Raw genomic sequence first — 23,566 nt, forward strand, 5'->3', positions numbered from 1 at the left:
TACAAATAAAATAAATGGCTAAATAAACATCAGGGGCCGGTTGCACCAGCTATACGTATGTTACAACTTAGCCTAATTGTGGCGTAAATGGGCACCAAGTCACAATTTACGCTCTACTAAATATTTGAGCGTTGCACCATCAAACTTGGGTAGAACGTAACCCTACGTATAAACTAAATATATACGGCAGCCTCCGACCAGGAGTAACTGATGGAATAAAAAAGCAGACTCATTTAATGACATCAATGAGCTCATGTTTTGGTTGACAGGCATCAGTCCTTTCGACATATATGCCGGCATTTACACTCATTTACATTTACGAGAGAGAGAAAAACCCCCCCAAAAAACACGTACTTTAAGCAGCTCTTCAGCATGAAACCGTTCTACTGGTGCCGTTTTTAGGGTGCGTCGCCCGGTGTCGAGTTTCAACACATTCAAAATATATGTATAGGATATTAAAATGAATGTCTATTTTTTCAGCCTGTTCTATTAGTACAGTTGTGCTCAACAGTTTGCATACCCTGGCAGAAATTGTGAAATTTTGGCATTGATTTTGAAAATATGACTGATCATGCCATGTCTTTTATTTAAGGATAGTTATCATATGAAGCCATTTATTATCACATAGTTGTTTGGCTCCTTTTTAAATCATAATGATAACAGAAATCACCCAAATGGCCCTGATCAAAAGTTTACATACCCTTGAATGTTTGGCCTTGTTACAGACACACAAGGTGACACACACAGGTTTAAATGGCAATGAAAGGTTAATTTCCTACACCTGTGGCTTTTTAAATTGCAATTAGTGTCGGTGTATAAATAGTCAATGAGTTTGTTAGCTCTCACATGGATACACTGAGCAGGCTAGATACTGAGCCATTGGGAACAGAAAAGAACTGTCAAAAGACTTGCGTAACAAGGTAATGGAACTTTATAAAGATGGAAAAGGATATAAAAAGATATCCAAAAGATATGTTCAATCACTTGTTAAGAAGTGGAAACTTCGGGGATCTCTTGATACCAAGCCAAGGTCAGGTAGACCAAGAAAGATTTCAGCCACAACTGCCAGAAGAATTGTTCGGGATACAAAGAAAAACCCACAGGTAACCTCTGGAGAAATGCAGGCTGTTCTTGAAAAAGACGGTGTCGTTGTTTCAAGGAGCACAATACGACGATACTTGAACAAAAATGAGCCGCATGGTCGAGTTGCCAGAAAGAAGCCTTTACTGCGCTAATGCCACAAAAAAACACCTTGACCCCTCACAGCTTCTGGCACACTGTAATTTGGAGTGACGAGACCAAAATAGAGCTTTATGGTCACAACCATAAGCGCTATGTTTGGAGAGGGGTCAACAAGGCATGGTGGTGGCTCACTGATGTTTTGGGGGTGTGTGAGCTCTAAAGGCACGGGGAATCTTGTGAAAATTGATGGCAAGATGAATGCAGCATGCTATCAGAAAATACTGGCAGACAATTTGCATTCTTCTGCACGAAAGCTGTGCATGGGATGCTCTTGGACTTTCCAACATGACACCGACCCTAAACACAAGGCCAAGTTGACCCTCCAGTGGTTACAGCAGAAAAAGGTGAAGATTCTGGAGTGGCCATCACAGTCTCCTGACCTTAATATCATTGAGCCACTCTGGGGAGATCTCAAACGTGCGGTTCATGCAAGACAACCAAAGACTTTGCACGACCTGGAGGCATTCTGCCAAGACGAAGGGGCAGCTATACCACCTGCAAGAATTTGGGGCCTCATAGACAACTATTACAAAAGACTGCACGCTGTCATTTATGCTAAAGGGGGCAATACACAGTATTAAGAACTAAGGGTATGCAGACTTTTGAACAGGGGTCATTTCATTTTTTCTTTGTTGCCATGTTTTGTTTTATGATTGTGCCATTCTGTTATAACCTACAGTTGAATATGAATCCCATAAGAAATAAAAGAAATGTGTTTTGCCTGCTCACTCATGTTTTCTTTAAAAATGGTACATATATTACCAATTCTCCAAGGTATGCAAATACAGTTCCTATATATTATTATTTACACAGGGCAAATATACCATTTATTAAATCTACTTTTATTACGTATCCTATTTTAATGTCTGGAAAACCAGACTTTTAAATATTACATTTTATAAATGCAACGACTGGAATTGTTCGGTTGAAGGGGGTACCAAACTGTGAATCCTGAACAAAACAGATTGGTGAATACATGTTTACACACAGACAAGGTATGAAAGTAGCTACGTGGTTAGCTAGTTAGCTGTAAGCTCGTTGCTACGGAGAGTAAAAGATGGACTTTATTTACTTTCCAGCATAGTGTCTCACCAACTAGGTAATAGCGAAGCATGAAATCAACACCCACCACACACAATCCACCATCGCACCGTTGTCTGCTGAGCTGCAAAAAGATGCTCTGATTTTTCCCTTTCAATCTGCTACATTAATTACTGCACTGACAAAATATAGCTGGCTAACAGCAAACAGATGTGATAAACATGAGTGACATGGTTGTCAGGGACAGGGTTAATGTTATATTAGTTACATAAAATGATGGGGTCATTTTTTATTAACTCACCAGTATGTATTTCACAAACTAGTTAGCAATTTAACAAGAAGAGACCGCTCAAATCTGCACCATTTAACTCTGCCCTGTCTGCAGAACCACCGTCAACTCAGAGTCAGCTCTGTAAACAATGAAGACGGATCGCGCTCTGCTCGACAAACTACGCAATGACACCAATTCTAAAGCATTGTTTTCTGCTTTATATGTTCTGAAAAAAAGTTTTCATATCGGTGCATATCGGTAAAATATATGCAGATACCGATATATCGGTCGGGCACTATTTTATTTACTCCTCCAGGTCCATGTCCCCTCTCGATCCTGCCATCTAAGAATGAGTGATACCTGGTGGTTCCAATGCAACATGTCACAAAGTCGCTCTTCAGATCATTCATATTCTCTGTCCACCAGATATCAGATATATTCTCTAGATATCACAAACATAGCTGTATTTTGTTCCAAATTGCATATAGACTGCGTTTAATATGTACAGTTTTACCATTATCTATGTAACAGATATTAATACTCATCTTCAATTATTTGTATTTTTTTATAAAAAGCTTATGAATATAAAGTTAATTTCACCATATCGTGTGATATCCTAAAATAACCCATGTTGTAAAATATTTTACTAACTTTTTCCACTATTTCATGTTCGTATTCATTTCAAAATTAGTTATTTCAATGTGGGACTTTTATTTTGAAAAACTGTCACTGGCATCTCCTCTCATTATCTACACACACACACACCAATGCAGAGTGAAAGCACAGGACAGCACTGGTAACAGCTACAAATGCACAAATTGTGTCATGCTCCATCATTTGAGTCAGATGTAATTTTTTGGAGAAACACGATTTTAGTTTAAGCTTTTAAATGATGTCACTGTTATCTCAAAATTCAAACAATAAATGTATTTATACTCTTTAATGGTGCCTGTGACAGATTGCGGTAGCTGGCCATTCAAACAGAGCAGGCAACAACGCTATTTCTCTCCAACTTATAGCATGAAAAATACATGAATGAACCTCAGAGTCTGAGGGTATGTTGAAAGATACGGTACAACTCATGCAATCGCCCGGTCTGTTAATGTTGAACTGACAATGGAGAAAATGAATGGGGAATATCTCGGGCCCTGGAGCAGCACTCACAGCACCAGCGCATTTGTATACTGAACCAGAGATGATTTATACAGAGATGGGCCACTTCTATTAAAATGAATGGGAGAAATTGGAGCGCTCAACCAAGGAGCTCTGAGCACCCAACAGTCAACGGATGTAGAACGGAAGTCCAGCCTTACAGTTAAAAGAGCCAAACACCTTTTAGATACAGACATCACCTGTCAATCAACTCTAGAACGTGCATGCGCATTAGCTATACAAGCTGGGAAAAATGAGTTTAGCGTAATATGAGGTAAAGAATCACAATTAATGATACCAGTATTGTCAGATTTTATCGCTCATTTTAAATGTTCTTTGATAGTAATCTTGACCAACCGTTACAGAGATTTTGGTCTTTCTCCATTCAAGCAGATGGAAGCTTCACTGGCATGACTGGAAATAGCCTCCTAAGAGTTTTCCAAAAATGGCCGACAGTGGACTGACTTGCTAGAAAGACTCTGGCACAGAACATTCAAGTGAAAAGCACGCGCCCATTCTATTCTCTGCTATCTGCGTGGCGTGAAAGGTTTTCATTCAACCTTACGACACAAGGAGGGAAATGTTCAAACAAAAAAATTATATTAATACCTAGGGTATTGTAATTTAAAACTTTTTAATAGTCTTATTTTTCACCAAATTGATTTAATAACTTTAATACTTTTTAATGGCCCACGAATACCCTGAAGTAGTCTAAATGACTTGTTTGCTATATTCTACGTCTTCAAGCCATACAGTAAAAAATATATATATATATATATTTAAATGTCATGACGTCAAACCTGCGTGTGTGTGCCATTTTTGATTTGAGAGCTGCAGCAGAATGGAAGATTATCAGTAAAAAAAAAAATATAATAATAATAAATATATATATGGTCTGTTCACAACAAAAAAAGCTGTGGTATAGCTCCATATATAGTGTTATAGACTATCTTTTTAGCATTTTTTTTTTTTGGAGTCTGTGGTCACTATGAATTGTCGTTGTATGTAATTATACTTTTCTTTGTGTTCCAGGGAAAATTAACAGCATGTGCTTTTGGAACGACACAAGGGTAAGTAAATGATGAGAGAATTTTCATTTTAGAGTGTACTATTCCTTTAACCTCAAATAAGGCTTGTCAGATAACAATAGGACGTGATGGTACCTGAGTGAGCTGGGCCTGGTTGACTTGTGGCTCTCTGCGGGTTGTTGAGTTGGTGCCCTCCTCTGCAGAGCCCCCTGCAGTGCTTCCATTAGCACCTGCAGACACTCCTTCTCCAACTACACCCCCTGTTCCGGAGGGCACGGTAGCTCCTCCAGCACTAGAAGAGCTGCCCTCTTCATCAGGTCGAGCAGTGCCCTCCCTCTCTTTGGCCAGGCGCTCCTGGATGATGGGTTCTCCTCGCAGGATGTGGCACAGAATGGCCAGCATGGATTCGGCCATGCGCCCACCATAGACCTTCAAGGGTTTACGGTTCCACAGGTTACGGATACAGGTGAATGCAGCCTAAATAAGAAAATGGGGAAGTTAGAATTCAACAGCATTGAATTGATTAGAAATGCATCACTATAATATGTAATTTAGACTGATATTAAAATTACATTCATACCTTCTGAGTGACGATGAGGAAGCGCAAGGCGCTGAATTGTGGGGTGTTCAGTGTTGCTCCAGGCACTTTTGCAGGCAGAGAGTGAGGGGAGTCCAGCACTGTGCTGGGGTTCACCATCTTCTCCACTAACATCAGCCAGGCATCTAGGAACTCCCCTGTCCCATCAGGTAGCTCAAGATGTTCCAGACCCTCTGACACAGGCACCTTTCCTCCCATGGACAGCGCCCAGTTAAACGTCCTGATATAGTATTGGGAAACAGAGTTCTGAATTTCAAAAATTATTTTGTATTACACTGTAATAAGTATATTATTTACTTGGAGAAATTCCTAGTCAATGAAATACTTTGCTCAATGTAGTATTTTCCATGATGTTTCCATGTCTTGTTAAGCTTTCATTAGTTTACATGACTTTTCCACACCAAAAAAGTTTTAAAATTTCAAATTCCCTGATATTTGCAGGTTTTTCATGATCATGCACTGTACAGGTAAACAGTAAAAAGGCTCCTTTCCACTCACTCAAACAAAGCATCATGGCCACCAGAACAGAAGAACTTCTGCAGCATCAGATGGTACGGATACTTCCTCTCATCAAACAGCATGGGTGAGGTGAAGCCGACCGAGCAGATAAAGAATGTCAACCTGAATAAAGGAAGAGAAGCACATTCATATTTATTATAGTCTCATATACCTCCAGTAAAGACAGGGCTCAGAGTCAAGAAAGTCTGTTTACACTAGCCTGACAGCAGCTACATTTCCTAAACTGTCATTAAATATACTGAGTGCTCTTTGATATAAAGCTGCATGTACAACATACCTGAAGCGTGGTGTAGGCGTGTAGGGAGGTGGCTGCCAGCTCAAGCCCTTTGTGAGGAGCTTAGTAAGGGAAGAAGCGGTGGCCCGAGCAGCCGGTGTTGGGGCAGTACCCGTATTCGTTGTATGGTGAGAGCGCCGCTGACGGACAGGTGAGCCCACGCAAAGTTTCACCAGCAGCCCAAAAAGCTCTGCCAAAGCCCTACCCAAACGAGATGAGGCTGCGGAGAGAAAGAGTCAAACCAAAAAAAATAATAATAATAAATATAGCAGCTTCATTATTACTCCACAGTAATTTATTTTTGTCAAATTGACAAATGATAATTTTGTTTATTTCTTGTAAGAGTAGACAGCAAATAACTATAATGGCTAAGACAGCTTTTCAAGGCTAATTAAGACACTGGCTCTGACCTGAGAGCAAAGGCTTGATTTGCTTTATGCGTGTTGCCATGGCAGGGGTGAGTTTGGACTTGGCTTTTGGGTCAGTGGCAGTGGGCTCGTCCGTCTCCATGGGAGCGAGGGAGTCTCCATCCAGCCCCATTCCCTCTAGCAAACCCTGAGCAGATGGGTCCACAGTCACAGACAGGGTCTCTGTCTCAGCTGGTGGAGAAAAAAAAATGTATCACACCAGTGGAAAAAAGACATGACATACAAGTTCTTGTAGAAGGCACTGAGGTGTAACAGGACAATCAAATAGAGAATTTGTTGGGTACATTTCTTATTTCAAATAAAAGGTAAAGAAATTGTATTATAAAGATATTATTAAGCAAAATTGACAGTGCAGTATTATTTACTTACCAGTTCTTCTGCCAGCAGCTGCTGCGCTGCTGGATGGTTTGTCCTCCTTGGGCACAAGTTTCTGCATGTCAGCCTGACCAAACTCACAGCCAGGAGGCAAACTGCAAAACAGACACAAACACAAATAAGAAACAAGAACATTCTGTATCAATTAGCAAAGACAACCAGCTTCTTAGACTTGGCCTAATTCTGTATAGTACTGTACGAAGTCTGAAAATTTTATTTTAACCATGGAATGGATTTGTAAAGACCAATAATAAGGTGTATGTCAAATTTACACTGGTGGCCAAAAGTTTGAAATAATGTACAGATTTTGCTCTTATGGAAAGAAATTGGTACTATTATTCACCAAAGTGGCATTCAACTGATCGCACTGTTTAGTCAGGACATTAAAAAAATGACAAAATACTATTACACTTTGAAAAAAATTTTTCACAACTTCTTAAACTACTTCAAAGAGTTCTCATCAAAAAATCCTCCAAGTGCAACACTGACAACTTTGCAGATCACTGGCATTCTAGCTGTCAGTTTGTCCAGATACTCAGGTGACATTTCACCCCACACTTCCTGTAGGTCTTGTTGGGCACTTCTCACTCACCTTACAGTCTACCTGATCCCACAAAAGCTCACTGGGGTTAAGATCCATAACACTCTTTTCCAATTATCTGTTGTCCAATGTCTGTGTTTCTTTGCCCACTCTAACCTTTTCTTTTTGTTTTTCTGTTTCAAATCTTTTCTTTGCAATTCTTCCCATAAAGCCTGCACCCCTGAGTCTTCTCTTTACTGTTGTACATGAAACTGGTGTTGAGCGGGTAGAATTCAATGAAGCTGTCAGCTGAGGACATGTGAGGCATCTATTTCTCAAACTAAATACTCTGATGTACTTAACCTCTTGTTTAGTTGTACATCTGGCCTTCAACATCTCTTTCTGTCCTTGTTAGAGCCAGTTGTCTTTTGTCTTTGAAGACTGTAGTGTACACCTTTGTATGAAATCTTCAGTTTTTTGGCAATTTCAAGCATTATATAGCCTTCATTCCTTAAAACAATGATTGACTGATGAGTTTCTAGAGAAAGCTGTTTCTTTTTTGCCATTTTTGACCTAATATTGACCTTAAGACATGCCAATCTATTGCATACTGTGGCAACTCAAAAACAAACACAATGTTAAGCTTCATTTAATGAACCAAATAGCTTTCAGCTGTGTTTGATATAATGGCAAGTGATTTTCTTGTATCAAATTAGCATGATTACTCAAGGATAAGGTGTTGGAGTGATGGCTGCTGGAAATGGGGCCTGTCTAGATTTGATCAAAAATTACTTTTTGTGATCAGTTGAATGCCACTTTGGTGAATTAAGTACCAATTTCCTTCCGAAACAGCAAAATCTGTACATTATTCCAAACTTTTGGCCACCAGTGTATGTTCTATGTTTGTTTCAGCTTTAGGTGTGAGATGAGAGCAGTACTGACCTGTTTGGTGTACAGAGGGACAGCAGCACAGTGCTCTCCCACACCAGAGAGCAGTAGAGCTGACTTAGTTTGTTCAGAACACCAAGACCCAGCTGAGAGCCCCACTGATTCACTGAGATAGCACGAATCTCACTCTGAGAGAGGAGGAATGAGAGGCACTGTCATCGCCACTGTTATTACTCACACTCTGACAATTTACACCTCCAGACTCTACTCTGTACTTAAACCTTATGAATATTTGAAAGGGCAAAACTTTTACAAATAGCAGCCTGTTTACCTGTCCAACTCTGCAGGTATGTACGAACATAAGGATGTACGCATGTGCCGCAGTGAGGGCGTGTAGCAGTGGGGTGGCACGAGCTGACAGCGTTGCATCCGTGACGTGGCCAGCGTTGGCAAGCTCTCTGAGTAGCACAGAGCCACCAGGGACCTCAATGGGACGATGGAGAGGCTCCAAAGCAGACAGTATGCTGTCCAACTGACAAAGACCCTCCTGGAGAACCTTCGGCTCATGGGACAAAGTCTAAACCACAGTGAGAAAGAAAACAACGTTTTTGAAGTACTTTAATCAATCAGGTAGAAATCAAGTGAATAAAACTAGGATATATATTAGTCAGGGATTTTGCTAGTGTCAGTGATATGTTTAGGACAAAACTGCAATTTATCTCACCAATATAGATTTGCAGACACCCGCTACAGCTTGGCAGGCAGCAGAGGTGGGGAAGTCTATGGGCAAGTTGGGCAGCCCAAGGATTGACACTAGTGGTAAGAGGCCTTTCTGATTGACAAACTCCTGACAGTGGTCATCTGTTGTGTTATTACTCAGAATGGACTCGACAAATTTCATCTAGAGCAAAAACACACACACTACATTTCAACTAGAGTTCTTGGGGAGGAAACCAACCTGAATTCATAATAATGTAATAAATGAGGCATAATAATGATAAGACGGAGTATAAATGAAGCAGGATGCAGAGGAATTGAGTCAGCACATACCACATTGAGGATGTAATCCATAAGAGGGATGGGGATTCGCTCCTCTGTGCCCACCACTCTGTAAAAAACATTTATTTGTTAAAGATATAATCTAATTACGAACATCTGAATCAATATAGTTTACACACACACACACACATTTAGATAAGAACAGCTTAGCTTCCTAAATGACACAGTGACAGCAAGGAACATTATGCTTCATTGACCACTTTGTTAGATCTACGAGATATAGAACATATTTTAATGGACTAACTGCCTGTTGCTTTCTGGCTCGCCCTGCTGTTGGCTAAAAGTATGTAGAGCCTCTTCCTCCTCCTCATCCTCACTGGATGCCTCCTCTGCAGCATGGTTGGAGCGAGCTGGAGGCACAGCGACAGTCCCATCTGCTTTCTGTATGGAGGGTTTCTGGCAGATGTACTCTGGCGACCGGCCTAAGTTGCAAATCTCCTCCAGCAACTGTTAAATTGTCAAAATAATACAGTAATCAAATTACAGGACACGAAATGCAAAGTTAAGTTTTAAATATGCAAATAACATTGCATAAGGTCATTTGTAAAGACAAAACAGAAAACTAGCTGCTTTACCTTGATGATGGCTGTTGTAGCATCGGTTTTCAGTGTGGGCTGGTGTCGCATTAGCTCGTCAACAGCACTGCCCAAGTTAGAGGCAGTGTCACCTGTTCCACAGAAACACATTGACTGTTTTGAACACACTCCTATCATCTCCAAACACAAATGCTGTAAGGTAAATTCAATTTAAAATTTCAATTTCTTCTGTGCAACGCAAAAAGTTTTATCTGGCAAAATGTCTAAGCTACACTTTTCTATGCAATGAAAGTGAATGGTGACCAAGGCTATCCCTGGTCACTTTTCACTTTCACTGTATGGAAAAGAGCTTGGGCATTCTGCTAAACATCTCCTTCTGTGTTCAACAGAAATAAGTCATATGGGCTTGCAATATTTTTGGCTTAACTATACTTTTCACTTCACAAGTCACTGACTGTGAAGAGCAACAGGTACACCCAAAGGGGCCACTCACCAAGTGGGTCAGAGCTACGTCGACGGCGCATGGCGGGCAGGTAGTCTGGCGAGAGCAGCACCTTGAACAGCCGCTCGAAGGGCTGGCACTGCACAAAGGAATGCAGACCCCGTGCATTTAGACACAGGGCACTGAAGACATTAGGCAGGGATCCCAGCACCTCTCTGGTGGCAGGAACCTGCAGAAACAAAAAAATTAAGCAAAACAAATCAGTATGGTACAGCAATGGGAGGAGATAACAACTGAAATACACAGTGGCAAGGGAGGCTAAAGTGTGCACAGGGTGAAGTCTAAAAACTGCAGGGTTATGAAAGAGGGAGCAATGGAGAAGTGGTTAGAAGAACATTAGAAAAAAGGGACATAGAGGGTCTAGCAGGACAGAACTGGGGGTGGTGAGAGATGATGTATGCTAGAACAGTCCTTGAAAGAGACTAAATGAGTTTTGAATGGAAAGCATGCGTGGGCATACGTGAAAACAAAAACTATATTAAAAGAGATGTGGAGATTGCGAAAGAGAAAGCGAAAAGGCCCTCAGTATATTAGACTGGGAGGGGTGTTATGGCAGACTCACATCTTTGATGAGCAGTGCGTGTAGCATGACATCAGTGAGACCATTGTCCTGCAAAGAGGACAGTAGAGAGGGCTCTTGGAACACAAACACTGTCACTACCTCCGTTGCTGAAAAAAAAGAAAAAAAAAAAGAAAAGTGGATTGAGAGAGAAAATGAGAAAGAGGAATACAGAATAGGCAAAGAAATCAGACAAAATTCAGAGCAAAGTAACTGGAACTTTATTTCACATATTTCAAAAGGCTGTTCTTTCAACCACACTGCTCTTGTGGCTGTCTATCCATCTACTATACAAGTAGTTCCAAATCAGTTTGTACATATGGAGTACAGCTAATTTTTCAGCAACAACTGTTCTGTTTGTACTTACCAAGTAGAAACAGTGAGGGTCCATAATACTCTGCATTACTGATGATGTGTTTCAGAGAGGTAGGGAGGGACCCATCCATTACTATTAAAAAAGTGCAGAGGCCATGAACATCATGATTAATTTCAGTAAATGAAAACAATACCTCACTGCTAATCAATATTTCACCATTATACCACTATTAACAACTATTAGTTTTATACCATGACGAATGCCGTCAGAGAATGCAGGGTCCTGAATGGCTTTCTTCAAGAAGTTCAACATAGATTTCAACAGAGCTGCCCTCTGAGGGATGCACTGCACTCCTGTCACGAGAGAAATTTTTTTTTATCATCCAATAGTCCAGTTTCTCCCGTAATAGGTATATTATGAAAAAGAGACTAACAGTCTTGCAAGGAAGTGTAATTGTTGTACCTGCTCTGGGGGTGCTGGCTGCATTGCTCTGTGCTCGAGAGTCTGTCTCTGGTCTGGAACCAGAAGAAGTGGAGGGGCCAGGACTGCTCTCCATGGCAACCTCTGACACTACAGTGACAAGAGCATTTATGAATAACTTCAAGTAACAGACGTGCAGGATAAAATATGTAAGCTTTCAAAATATTTTAAGAGTGACTACATTAAACTAGGGCTGAAACAACTAATCGATAATTATCGATAATGGAAATAATCAACACCAAATTTCATTATCGATTAGTTAGATATTTGCGGTAAGCACGGAGAAGCCCCGTCAGTGACATCACTTCACAGCCAAGTGAAAAATGTGTTGCAATATGAAACTCGTTTGAAAACAATGGAGACTAGTTGAAGCGGAAAAAACATGACCCAAGTTGTCCAGCGCACGAGAGCGCTTTATAAACACTTCAAGGAAGATCATAATAAGAATTTAATGAGGACCAGTTGCATCAGGAGCATTGACAGAGTGCTTGTGCTGTGATGTGCGAGAGTTGTTTCTCTCCAGCACATCACTTACATTTTACTGCTATTTTCTACATTTTATAATGTAAACAGGTTATGAATTCAAAATCAGCTACGTATTTCGCAAAACTGTTTGTTCTTACCACAAGCAAGTCTCAATTAAACTCTAATGAACAAGCGAGCGTGCACATCCGCGTCAATCAAACCGATCGCAATGGAGCACAATCATTTTGATTAAACTGTCCAACATCATACCACAATTTCAGTTTCAATGTAGTCAATTGTGCAGCTTTCATAGATATCAGACTAAAGTCTCAGCAGTCAAGGTGTGCCAGTTTTTAAAGTGTTTTCTCCTGCTCATATAAGTGCAGAATAAGAGCACCAGGATGAGTCTTTTCAGAGCGAGAGTGAATTTGCACAGGATTTACAGACGATTGTAATATATTAAACTGTATGTAATGCTGAATATAATACATAATAATGCTAAGGGTCATAATATTTCAAAGTCCTCCTGATAATGCCACATGTAATGTCTGATTTCACTAGTAAATTTATACTATGGCAAACATTAATTTACTGGATAAACAATTTTTTTTGTAATAGAATAGTTTCGAAATATGTAATCAGTGCAAATAATATTTTAAAAACTATAATATTAAAATACTTAAATGTATGTAATCAGTGACAGCGTACAAGCATATGTATCTAAAATAATTATGTATTTTTCAGCTGGGCAGAATTATTAATAATTCTGATTCTCTTGTCACTATTGCCCTCTGCTGGGCTGATTTTTTGGCCCACTCCATGTCACATGGATAATTTTACTCTTTAATGATGAGCATTTTTGTTCGGTTTTACAAGTAAAGGAACTGTTTTGCATATGTCCTGAAAGTAATAATAATAAATTAAAACTTAACTTTTCATGATTCAGGCTTTGTTCAAAGTTTTGTGAGAGTATAGAATCGTGAATTCAGTAATGTAAATCAAACCAAATCCTTACGCCCTTTATCATTTCAGTTTTTTTAAAAATCATATATAAAATACAGGAAATATTTATAGGATTACTCGTAGAAATAATCGAAGATTAATCGATTATCAAAATAATCGTTAGTTGCAGCCCTACATTAAACCATGGATATAAAAACTAATCCACATGTTATCCTTGCATACAAAGTGGGGATATACACAGTCTGTCTACTCATATACTTTGTCTTTAATAACACTAAATTAAATTATTTTAAAACATACAAAAGTGACAATTCTGTCCTCATTTACTCATCCTCATGCCATTGCAATTGTTCGCATATCTTCAAATACGGCTCATAGAACATGATGCATCAAGTTTGAATATGATAAAAATGCAAATGAGATTCAAGAGGTACAATGGAGAACAAGATTTTCAGTGGATAATAATTTTCATTCATTTAAATTCTGGTCCGTTCCTCGCAAAAGCGATCGCATGGCTTCACTTAATATAAAGCAAGAGCCTTATAGAATACTTTAATTGTACCATTTTGAAGCTCGACATTCCCGTCTCCATTCATTTTTTATTGTATAGAAAAAAGCATCGCGGGACAATCGTTTTTCTTTTTGTGTTCCGCAGGATTGGAAAAATACGTGAGGGTGAGTAAACAATGACATAATTTTCCTTTTTGGGTGAACTATTCCTATAACTTTAAACATAGTACAAGTAGTTAACATGACAGAGGTGATACTAACTGTCCATATCGGTGTCCATGTCCTCTGTCTCAGTAGCTGTGTTGGGCCTCTGGATCTTTGGTTTGATTACAAAAGGGCACTCTTTCCTGGAGAGGTCAACCTCATGCTGCACAGAGAAAACATTGGGATCACATTCCGTCAACAAAAGGGCAGAGGGCAAAGAGCTGAATTGTCCATGCATGAACATGTGACTGAACAAGCTGTGCTGGAGGGGCTTTCAGTACCTCCAGTCTGCAGATAAAGATTGAGAGGCCACCGTGGGACTGAAAAGCAGCCATGTCCAGATTGGTGATGAGATCTACAACTCTCACTGCCCGTGTCACAAAGGTAATCTGGTCCTGCTCATCCCCAAGGAACTTGATGACCTAAAGTGGAAGTGACATGGTTTAAGATACGTCCTCACAGAACACTAACTCATTAAATAATCCAGATGCATAAATGAGGAAATACAGAAGGTGGAGAAGAAACAGCCAGGCACTAACCTTTAGCAACGCCTCCATCATACCACAAGATACTAAAGCCTCTCCACCTGCATCATAACTGGCCAGATGGTAGAGGAAGGAGAAGAGGGCCGTAGCAAACTGGTGTGGATACGGCTCCATCAGTGGGTCTGAAATCCCCATCAAACATGAGAATGTCACAAACCAAGAAACCCAAGATAAGAGCTAATTACAACAGAATCAAACAGAGCTAAAAGTAAATTTTCTCACCAATCATGGCCTGTATACAGTTGCGGACAAGCACAGGTAAAAATCCATGGTAGGAGGCTGTGCCTGTGCAATCGATAATGTTAGAGAGCTTTGGTGTCCGCTCCAGGTGTACTATGGAAGTCAAAGTGCGTAAAGAGGCGGCCTTGATGTCCTGCAATGTAATATTTTTTGAGAGGTCATCAAAAACATATACTGGGTTTAAAATATTTTATCTAACATCCTTTTTCATTTTTAAAAAACATTATCTAATATGTTTCCACTGTATTTAATTGGCTCTGCACTTGTACAATTACAGTAAAGTCATATCTAATACATATTTCTATGATTTTATGGGAAGTGTACATAGGAATGATTAATACTTAAGGGAATGTAAACTTCGCAATCACTCTTAACAATGAACAGGAATTATAGATGGCACAATAGTGCTAGAGTGATAAGAACAGGGAAGAAACTACCCACCACCAGCTGTTTGTCTGTGATTTGAAGCACATCCACTAGCTCCTCTATAAGCCCATTGTAGAGTATGCTGTTGGCTGACTCCTGGAGGGCATTAGAGTAAACTGAAAAAAAAATAAAAATAAAAAATAAAAATAAAAAAGGGGTAAAAAAAATTAAAACTACACAAAACACCCCCCTCAGCAGATAGAAAGTAATAAGCTAGGGCTGTTTTATGAAAATAACTGCCTGTCCTAATTTTGGTCACTACCTCAGAAGCCACTCACCAAGTATGGAGATGGCATGTAGCCTGGCTTGCACGGCCTGCAGTCTCCTCTTGTGGTTGGAGAAGCAATGGGCCAGACGAATGTGTGTGAAAAGCAATATTTGTTTGTCTTTAGGGATGTTGTACATGGCCGTCAGAGACTGCATGATCTCAGACGGACTCTCTGAAATCTAGGAGTGCACCGGGAAAAAGCACAAATTAGATTCAAGTGTAATCAATAACTATTAAAGACCAATGTGCTTCTATTAACTATTCCACAATGAATGGCAATGAAAACAACCACCAGAACTCACTTTATCAAGTTGTTCGATATGAATGTAGTGTAGTGTGTTGCTGCATGCCTGTTGAGAGGGCAATTACAACACAAAAAGTTTAAAAGGCTGTACACAAAGACAACTTAGAACAAAAATAATTGTTTTGTTTAAACAAAAAGTGTGTTAAAACAAAGGGAAGAGTGACTCCATGCATACTTTCTTCTCAACTTTGACCTCTGAGTTGGGTTCTGCATAGAACTCAAAGTGCAATGTGGTGGCACTAGGTGGATACTTCTGCACAGCAAAAACAAAGTCATCATAGGATGAAGAAACACACTAGAAATGGCTTAAAGGGATAGTTCACTCAAAAATGAAAATTCACCGAGTTCCTCACCATCATGCCATCCTCATGACTTTCTTCTACTAAACACAAAGATTTTTAGAAGAATATTTCAGCTCTGTAGGTCCAATGCAAGTGAATGGTGATCAGGCCTTTGAAGATTCAAAAAAGATAAAGTCAGCATAAACAATCCATCAGACTCCAGGGGTTTAATCAATGTCTTCTGAAGCAATACGGTTGGTTTTGGGTGAGAACAGGCCAAAATATAGATGTACTTTTCACTGTGCATCTTGCCACAATCATGACTTTAAGCTCGATTACACTTCCTAGCGCTTGACGGATGCATTATAAGAACTGTAATCAAGCTTAAAATTATGATCGCCAAGGAGACTGCTGTCAAGATATACAGTAAAAAAATAAAAATAAGTTACATTTTGGTCTGTTCTCACCCAAAATCAAATGGCTCGCTTTAGAAGACATTAATTAAATCACTGGAGTCCAATGGATTATGATTATTCTGACTTTATTCTGGTCACCCTTCACTTGCATTGTATGAACCTACAGTTAGAGGTCTGCAACCCAACCAGGGCTCGATGGGACCCGAGAACCCGACGGGTTTCGGGTCTGTTTTTCACGTAGGACTTTGGGTCTGGGTCGGTTTTGTAATGAGTGAAAAACTAAACAGGCTTACCGAATTTGTATCGCACACGCACTCTCTCTCACTCACAGACACACGTGAACGGATGAGATAGGGGCTGTTCACACCAAACGTGTTTTTGCGTGCATCCGTTCTGTTTTTCCATTGTTTTCCTATGTAAACACATGCTGGATGAATGTCTTTGACATCTGCAGCGCGTCTCGCTTTTTCTGCAGCGTCTCGCACAGGGCCGGCTCATTTTAAACACCATGTCAAGTTAAAAACTTCAAATTTTCAAAAATGCGTGTTGAGACACCTGCGCTCTGTTTCATTCTTTGCACTGTGTCTAGATTGTTTTTAGCACAGTTGTCACAAAGATTCAACATTTTAAACAAGTTCAGGCTGCATAGAGGAGACTGTTGCAGTGTTTCATATTATTCCAGATTGTTCTGCACCAAGTAAAGTTTCAGCAAATAAACGGTAAGGCAATGCTTTTTTCCCTTCTGCTCGTGTACTAAGGTGCTGCCGTGCCTTGTTAAAAATGTGTAAGTTTACTGTTTCAGTACTGTTATGAATGTTGCCTATGTGCTTGCTTACAATATAGCCTATTGCAACAATACTTGCTAGGAGAAGAAATTAGATAGTTAACTATTTCAGGTTCGGATCGGGTTCTGGTTTCAAATCTGACGGTTTCGTTCGGGCCACATTGTCTCGGGTACGGGTCAGGTTTCATTTTAAGGCCCGTGCAGACCTCTACCTACAGAGCTGAGATATTCTTCTAAAAATCTTCATTTGTGTTCTGCAGAAGAATGTCAGTCGTACACATCTGGGATGGCATGAGGGTGAGTAAATGATAAGAGAATTTTCATTTTAGGGTGAACTAACCCTTTAAAAACTTAAATCATTAAAGTAGCTGAAAATCTAACAAGTCCCCCCCATTTACACAATTACATAGCATTATAAATGAGAATTTTATATAATAGTAATAGCATACCGACAACGGCAGGTCTCTGCAGCACTCAGCAAGACCAAAGCCATTCTCTTTCCCACCCCAGCTCTACAACAGGGAAAACAAAGACACAGGAAAAGGTGTAGAATGAAAGACAACAAACCTCAGCCTTGAAATGTCAGTGAACTAAAATCATGAAAGCATCTGTCTGTACAGAACCAAGTCAATTTTGCTGCTTCAAGTAGAACTAATGCAAATCAAAACACTTAAAACAATTGCAACAAGGACTCAAAAGTGCACACTAAAATTAAAGATGCCATTCTTTAAACAGCACAACTGACAACTAGACAAAAGATGAGAACGGATGTTTTTAGAATATGCACACTGTCACAGAACATATATCAAAAGCCTCTTGTTTAGCAGCTGCTTTTTGAACTGGCAGATCAATCACCTTGAAGTATCTTTATATCTTTAATGAAACTTGCCATTACTATAAGTAGATCTCTCATACCTCAGCCAAATGTTGCAGACGAGCGAGCAATGGACTCCTTTTATCTGAGCCCAGTCTGGTGATGTAGTTGGAACGTTTGCTGAACACATACAAGAGATTCAGCACAGACAGAACCACCTGCATGTCACATGATGCTAGAAGGGTGGTCAAGTGCTACAGCCACAAAAGAAAACAGAAATGGTCAGTCAACTCCTGAAGCAGCATTCAAGGCTAATAGAACCGGATGGGGTTGTGGTACCTCTATAGAGCTGTACAGGTGCCTAGAAAAACTGTATTCGATCAAAAGTGCAGTGAAGTTGAGCACCGCCAGCAATAAGGCTTTCAGCTGCCCATTCTCTGGCCGGTCGCACACCAACAACCATGACATGTTCTCCACTGTCTGCCCAGCATCACAGAGGATGCCATCAAAGCGGTCCAGCAGGTCCACCCAATGGTACAGCTCACACTGTCAAGAGAAATAAGCAGCGATAAGAGATCTAAAATGTAATATTGCAGGAGCACCAAGATGACAGATGCTACCGTATGGTCTTATTTCTCACCTTGCCAATGTTCCATGTCTTGATTTGCTGCAGTTCCAGCAACAACTGTTCATCACTACATCCCTTCAGCTTCTCTATGAGAGTCCTGCAGTCAGCAGGCTGGGAGGGAGGAGCACAAGAACATGTCAACAATGAGGAAAACCTTCAGCACACACACAAACAAAATCAAACACTATGTATACACTGTAGATATTCCTGCATACTGACCGCTTCAGTAGGGGTTTTCTTTAATTTGCTTCTGTCGACCTTCATGGTCACTAATTTCTACACTCTGTTCCTGTGAGAAAAACATCAGTGTATGTGAATAATACAAGCTTAGTCAAATGAACAGTGAATAATATTCAACGACATACCACACCATGACATTTAAACAAATTTAGCACTGCCTAACAAGGAATAATTACACAATCATGAATAAACAAGGAGCCAGTGTAGGCCCAAATGAAAACACATTGATGTCACTCTGAACATACATTGGCATGTTATGTTTAGGAAGGTAACCTGAAAACACAAAAAGATGAGATAAAAGAACTCACTGTATATGATTTGGCAATTCCAACTTAACGGCATTTTTCATGTGCAAAACCTAAAACAAAAGAGAAAGATGAAAGTGAAATTCTCCCCAACAGTGAGCATAACAACTCATAAAAGGCACACACTCTCTACAGTTTTATACTAAGGAGTAGTAGAATGAAAAATGAAGTCTGGCTTAGAGAAATCAAAATAAAGACTGACAACTAGCCAAGGAATAATGACAGCTTGGGTACGAACAACCCACACTGGTTCAGACACTGGGCACAAGCAATATCTCCTCACAAGCATGTTCTTAGTGAATCGAAACAATTCAATTGCTCCTTCTGAAACAAACTGTTAATGTTACGTTTGAAGAAACGTATTCACTCCTGAGAAACCAAACTGATTTAGGACCTTGAACCCGGTCAAAGAGAAGTACTGGCCTGTGACCAAGGAAGCTGACATGGAAAATGAGCCAACACACGCCTCGTTAAAATTACAAAGCCGACACAAAAATTTAATCTAGCTCTACTTTTATAATGTTAGTGCAAGTACTAAAGACAACAATTAAGTTGTTAGCAGAGAACCAAACTATAATGCAGCCGACAGAGCAACACAATGGCCATTTACTGAGCAGCTACTTACCGAATACCAAAAAGTACAATGACATTAGCCAACCAGATCTTTCCCCATAAACGAAAGTACAATACAGTAAACAAATAACAATGCCATGGGAGTGCGTGTAAAAAAAATAACAAACCCATGAAAATATATAATCAACTGCTTCTAATAACAACACGACAGAAACGGAGGGCAACATGCAGCTAACATGCTAGCTAGTTTTTCCTTGCTAATGAGCTACCTCAGTCAGCAAAGCTACGGTTTGCAAATAAACACTGTCATTGCGGACAAACATGTTTGAACTTTTTTTTTTAAATAGCACAAATAAAACAACGGTCGCCGGTCTTCGAATGTGTAAATAAATAACACCAAGCTGACAGTGAGGACATTTGACCGTTAGACGCTCGTGCGACATCTTTGATTCGGTGTTCGCTAAGCTACACAGCTTTGAGGAGCGACACACAATTCCGCTCAACATGTCAACACAAACCAGCACAACCTAAACTCACAGTTAAAAATATTTACCAAAGCATTTCTTGAAACAAACATTCATCAAGTCCTTAATATAACCGTCGACTGTCAAAGAATATGTCAGCAACGAAGCTACACTGATCCAGTTTCCCTCAAGGCTGCACACATGCTCTGGTCTAATCTAGAGCGCGGCTCAGCACGGCCTGCTCCAGCAAACTCGCTCCCTCCTCTCAGAAAAACTGCGTCTGTCACAGCGCGCGCACACTGACACAACCGTACCGTGTATTATTCACGCATTTTCAGCTAACGCTTTTGTCTGGGTGAAATGTAGCTGGTGAAGCAGTGGCGGCGGGTGATAAGTATGCGGTGCATGCGTTGGTTTGGTGGGTTAGCTGAGAAACGCAGAATATCTCGCTGAATCATTCTCCACTAGGGCCTACCTTAACACTGACTTCCAGTGGACGGCTCGATTTCTCACTTTTTACTGCTGCAATTGTGCGTAGCAACATTTGGGGCGAACGTGGCGTGTCAGACATGATGTCTACATTATTGAGAAAAAACTGTGATTGTGCGATCTGTCCAGTATCAAACCAAACAAGTAATTATTGATTACTTATTATTGATGTTTGGGTTTTAAGATTATACATGATAGAATAAACTGAAGCTGAACTGATAAAGAAGAAAAGTTTATGCATTTCCAAATTAGGCACTCTGAATATTTGTGGTTAAAACACTAAACTGTCCATTAAGAGATTACTTCATGGTAAACCTTGTGCAGAAAACAATCCTGAAACATACATTCTGGAATTTAATACTATACCTAATTATTGACCTAATTACTGTTTAACTAAATTAAGCAGCTGGAGTTTCACTACAAGGAGATGAATAATTTTCTTCTATTCCTAAATTGAACACATAGGCCTAATCAATAGTTCCCCTATTTTGTATACTGTAATTTGTCCTGAACAGGTTGTCCTTGGCATATTTAAAGGGACAGTTCACCCAAAAAGGAGTCATTTACTCTAACTTCTGCAGAACACAAACGAAATTTTTTTTAGAAGAATCTCTCAGCTCTGTAGGTCCATACAATGCAAAAGTGAACGGTGATCAGGACTTTGAAGCTCCAAAAAGTAGATAAAGTCAGCATAAAAGTAATCCGCACCACTCCAGTGGTTTAACCAATGTCTTCTGAAGTGAACCAGTTGGTTTTGGTTGAGAACAGACCAAAATGCAACTCCTTTTTCACTGTACATCTTGACAGCATTCTCCTTGGCGATCATGATTTCAAGCTCGATTACACTTCCTAGTGCTTGACACATGCGCAGATCGCGAGATGGCATAATCAAGCTTGAAACCATGGTCGCTAAGTAGACTGCTGTCAAGGTGTACAGTGAAAAAGGAGTTATATTTTGGTCTTTTCTCATCCAAAACAAACTGGATGGCTTCAGAAAACACTGATTAAATCACTGGAGTCTGATGGATTATGTTTATGCTGACTTTATTTGCTTTTTGGAGCTTCAAAGGCCATTCACTTGCATTGTATGGACCTAAAGCACTTTTTTTTTTCTTCTAAAAATCTTCATTTGTGTTCTGCAGAAGAAAGTCATACACATCTTAGATGGCATGGGAGTGAGTAAATGAGAGAATTTTAATTTTTTGTTGAAATATCACTTTAAGCCTCTTAGATCATTAGACCTGTATAGAAATCTATTTTTATTGTGATAATACTATTGAGAAATCTTTTGTTCAAGCGGACACTTAAATGTTTTACAACTGAAGCATCAATATAATCTTTGTTTACATTTTAGCTACATAGACATATCATAACATAGCATTAAAAAAGGCTATGCCAAAGAGTTGTTTGGGAATGCATTAATTTAGGAAACATCCTAAAATACGAATTTTTCCCTCACGGAATACTGTAGGCCTATATTTCTGTCCCAAACAGATTAGAATGGAGACACGTTACATTTTCACCTAATGTCTTAGATTAATCCCTAAAGGCCAAATAACAGGAATTGATGTGTCAAGACTGTTGTAGTATGCTTCACTTGACGACTCGGCATAATCATAGGTATGAGCATCAGTACAGAGAACAGTCTCATCCAGTGTTTTGGAGCAGATTTTTGAACAGTCTGAGGCCGTGATGATTGAAAACTCACAATCATACAACCACATACATGCAGCAGAAAATCTGAGATTTTACATTTCACGTAAGCACATGCTATCACACAGCTATCACACTTGCTCTTACGTCGCGATCTCATGATGGAAAACGCCTTGCCCTACAGTCCGGGTTAAGCTCTAATTTCACGCACGCTCAATACATATCGATCATTATTACAGTGATCCTGCATACAGAATGTACATACATTGGAGTATATCGATGCGCGCGGATAGACACACACATCACAATGCTCGTCAGTCCGACCGCAAATTAAAAATGGCGGTTTATTTCAGTAAAGTGCCCGGTCTTTGCGTCCAAAACACCCATTTTACTAACAGTGTTCACGCACAAGTCACAAGCAAACCCGTATGTTACTGTTTACGGTCACTCAGGGTCAGCCACAGGCGTCTACGCCAAACAAAGACTAATTTAAGCTCTTACCTCGGTTGCGCCTCAACACAACTTCTCCATCTTACAGCAGCGAGTGGGGATGTACATCTCGCGATATTTCAGTATGGTTCCTCTTCACCAATAGTAACGTGCTGCAGACACGCAGACTGGCCGGCCCATTGAGTGATATGTTCCCAGACAGAATCCTAAAAATATCATCGGTATAATCGAATATAATCCATTTTCGGTCCGACACGACTCCCTTTGTGGATCTCTTGAAGCTTCAGATACACCAACAGCTTTAACCTATGTGTGGTGTTTTGGGGTCTGTGGGACCAATTTTCAATGTTAACTGAGAGAATAGTGATACAATGAATTATTTGTTTAACCTGAAATGCATTGGTCTTGCCTTATCTGTTAAGAATATGTAAAAGAACACACTTTTATTGAGTGCACACTGTGTAACACTGCAAAATATTCCTGATCCATGAGATCACTGCGTGCAATGTCTAAAGTCTGATTTTGAGGTCATTTGATCTAATATATGTTTTTTTAAAATCTTGCAAATTCATGTAGCTAATGAAAATCCCTGAAATTATCACGATTATTTTGAACCTCAAAACCTATTTGTCATGTTCAGTTTTGTTCAAGGAGATTAAATCCAAAGTTTTTAAACAACTGTCCAATTAGTGAAAAGATAAAGTCCTCCTGTTGCAGGGGCTAAAGGCCCTTATAAAACACATTATTTTTCTTAAG

General features: G+C 39.8%; 1 protein-coding gene across 1 annotated transcript in view; it reads right to left on the reverse strand.

The window, feature by feature from the left end:
- Nucleotides 1-22,912, reverse strand: part of LOC127420128 (E3 ubiquitin-protein ligase HUWE1-like) — a 60,757-nt gene extending 37,845 nt beyond the window's left edge. The window contains exons 1-32 of the mRNA XM_051662145.1: nt 22,862-22,912; nt 19,185-19,234; nt 18,856-18,925; nt 18,649-18,747; nt 18,348-18,554; nt 18,110-18,262; nt 17,644-17,706; nt 15,889-15,966; nt 15,712-15,759; nt 15,420-15,588; nt 15,157-15,257; nt 14,698-14,848; nt 14,470-14,597; nt 14,212-14,352; nt 13,988-14,093; nt 11,771-11,878; nt 11,560-11,661; nt 11,360-11,440; nt 10,996-11,102; nt 10,425-10,602; nt 9,971-10,062; nt 9,640-9,842; nt 9,387-9,444; nt 9,061-9,237; nt 8,668-8,913; nt 8,391-8,524; nt 6,923-7,023; nt 6,536-6,724; nt 6,129-6,345; nt 5,831-5,953; nt 5,315-5,552; nt 4,870-5,211 (exon numbers count right to left, since the gene is read on the reverse strand). Of these exons, the coding sequence (XP_051518105.1) occupies nt 4,870-5,211; nt 5,315-5,552; nt 5,831-5,953; nt 6,129-6,345; nt 6,536-6,724; nt 6,923-7,023; nt 8,391-8,524; nt 8,668-8,913; nt 9,061-9,237; nt 9,387-9,444; nt 9,640-9,842; nt 9,971-10,062; nt 10,425-10,602; nt 10,996-11,102; nt 11,360-11,440; nt 11,560-11,661; nt 11,771-11,878; nt 13,988-14,093; nt 14,212-14,352; nt 14,470-14,597; nt 14,698-14,848; nt 15,157-15,257; nt 15,420-15,588; nt 15,712-15,759; nt 15,889-15,966; nt 17,644-17,706; nt 18,110-18,262; nt 18,348-18,554; nt 18,649-18,747; nt 18,856-18,900 (4,185 nt within the window). The 5' untranslated portion in view covers nt 18,901-18,925; nt 19,185-19,234; nt 22,862-22,912. The remainder of the gene's footprint in view (nt 1-4,869; nt 5,212-5,314; nt 5,553-5,830; nt 5,954-6,128; nt 6,346-6,535; nt 6,725-6,922; nt 7,024-8,390; nt 8,525-8,667; nt 8,914-9,060; nt 9,238-9,386; nt 9,445-9,639; nt 9,843-9,970; nt 10,063-10,424; nt 10,603-10,995; nt 11,103-11,359; nt 11,441-11,559; nt 11,662-11,770; nt 11,879-13,987; nt 14,094-14,211; nt 14,353-14,469; nt 14,598-14,697; nt 14,849-15,156; nt 15,258-15,419; nt 15,589-15,711; nt 15,760-15,888; nt 15,967-17,643; nt 17,707-18,109; nt 18,263-18,347; nt 18,555-18,648; nt 18,748-18,855; nt 18,926-19,184; nt 19,235-22,861) is intronic.
- Nucleotides 22,913-23,566: the final 654 nt, after the last annotated feature.

This window comes from Myxocyprinus asiaticus, chromosome 29, assembly GCF_019703515.2.
Source record: "Myxocyprinus asiaticus isolate MX2 ecotype Aquarium Trade chromosome 29, UBuf_Myxa_2, whole genome shotgun sequence".
NCBI lineage: Eukaryota > Metazoa > Chordata > Actinopteri > Cypriniformes > Catostomidae > Myxocyprinus > Myxocyprinus asiaticus.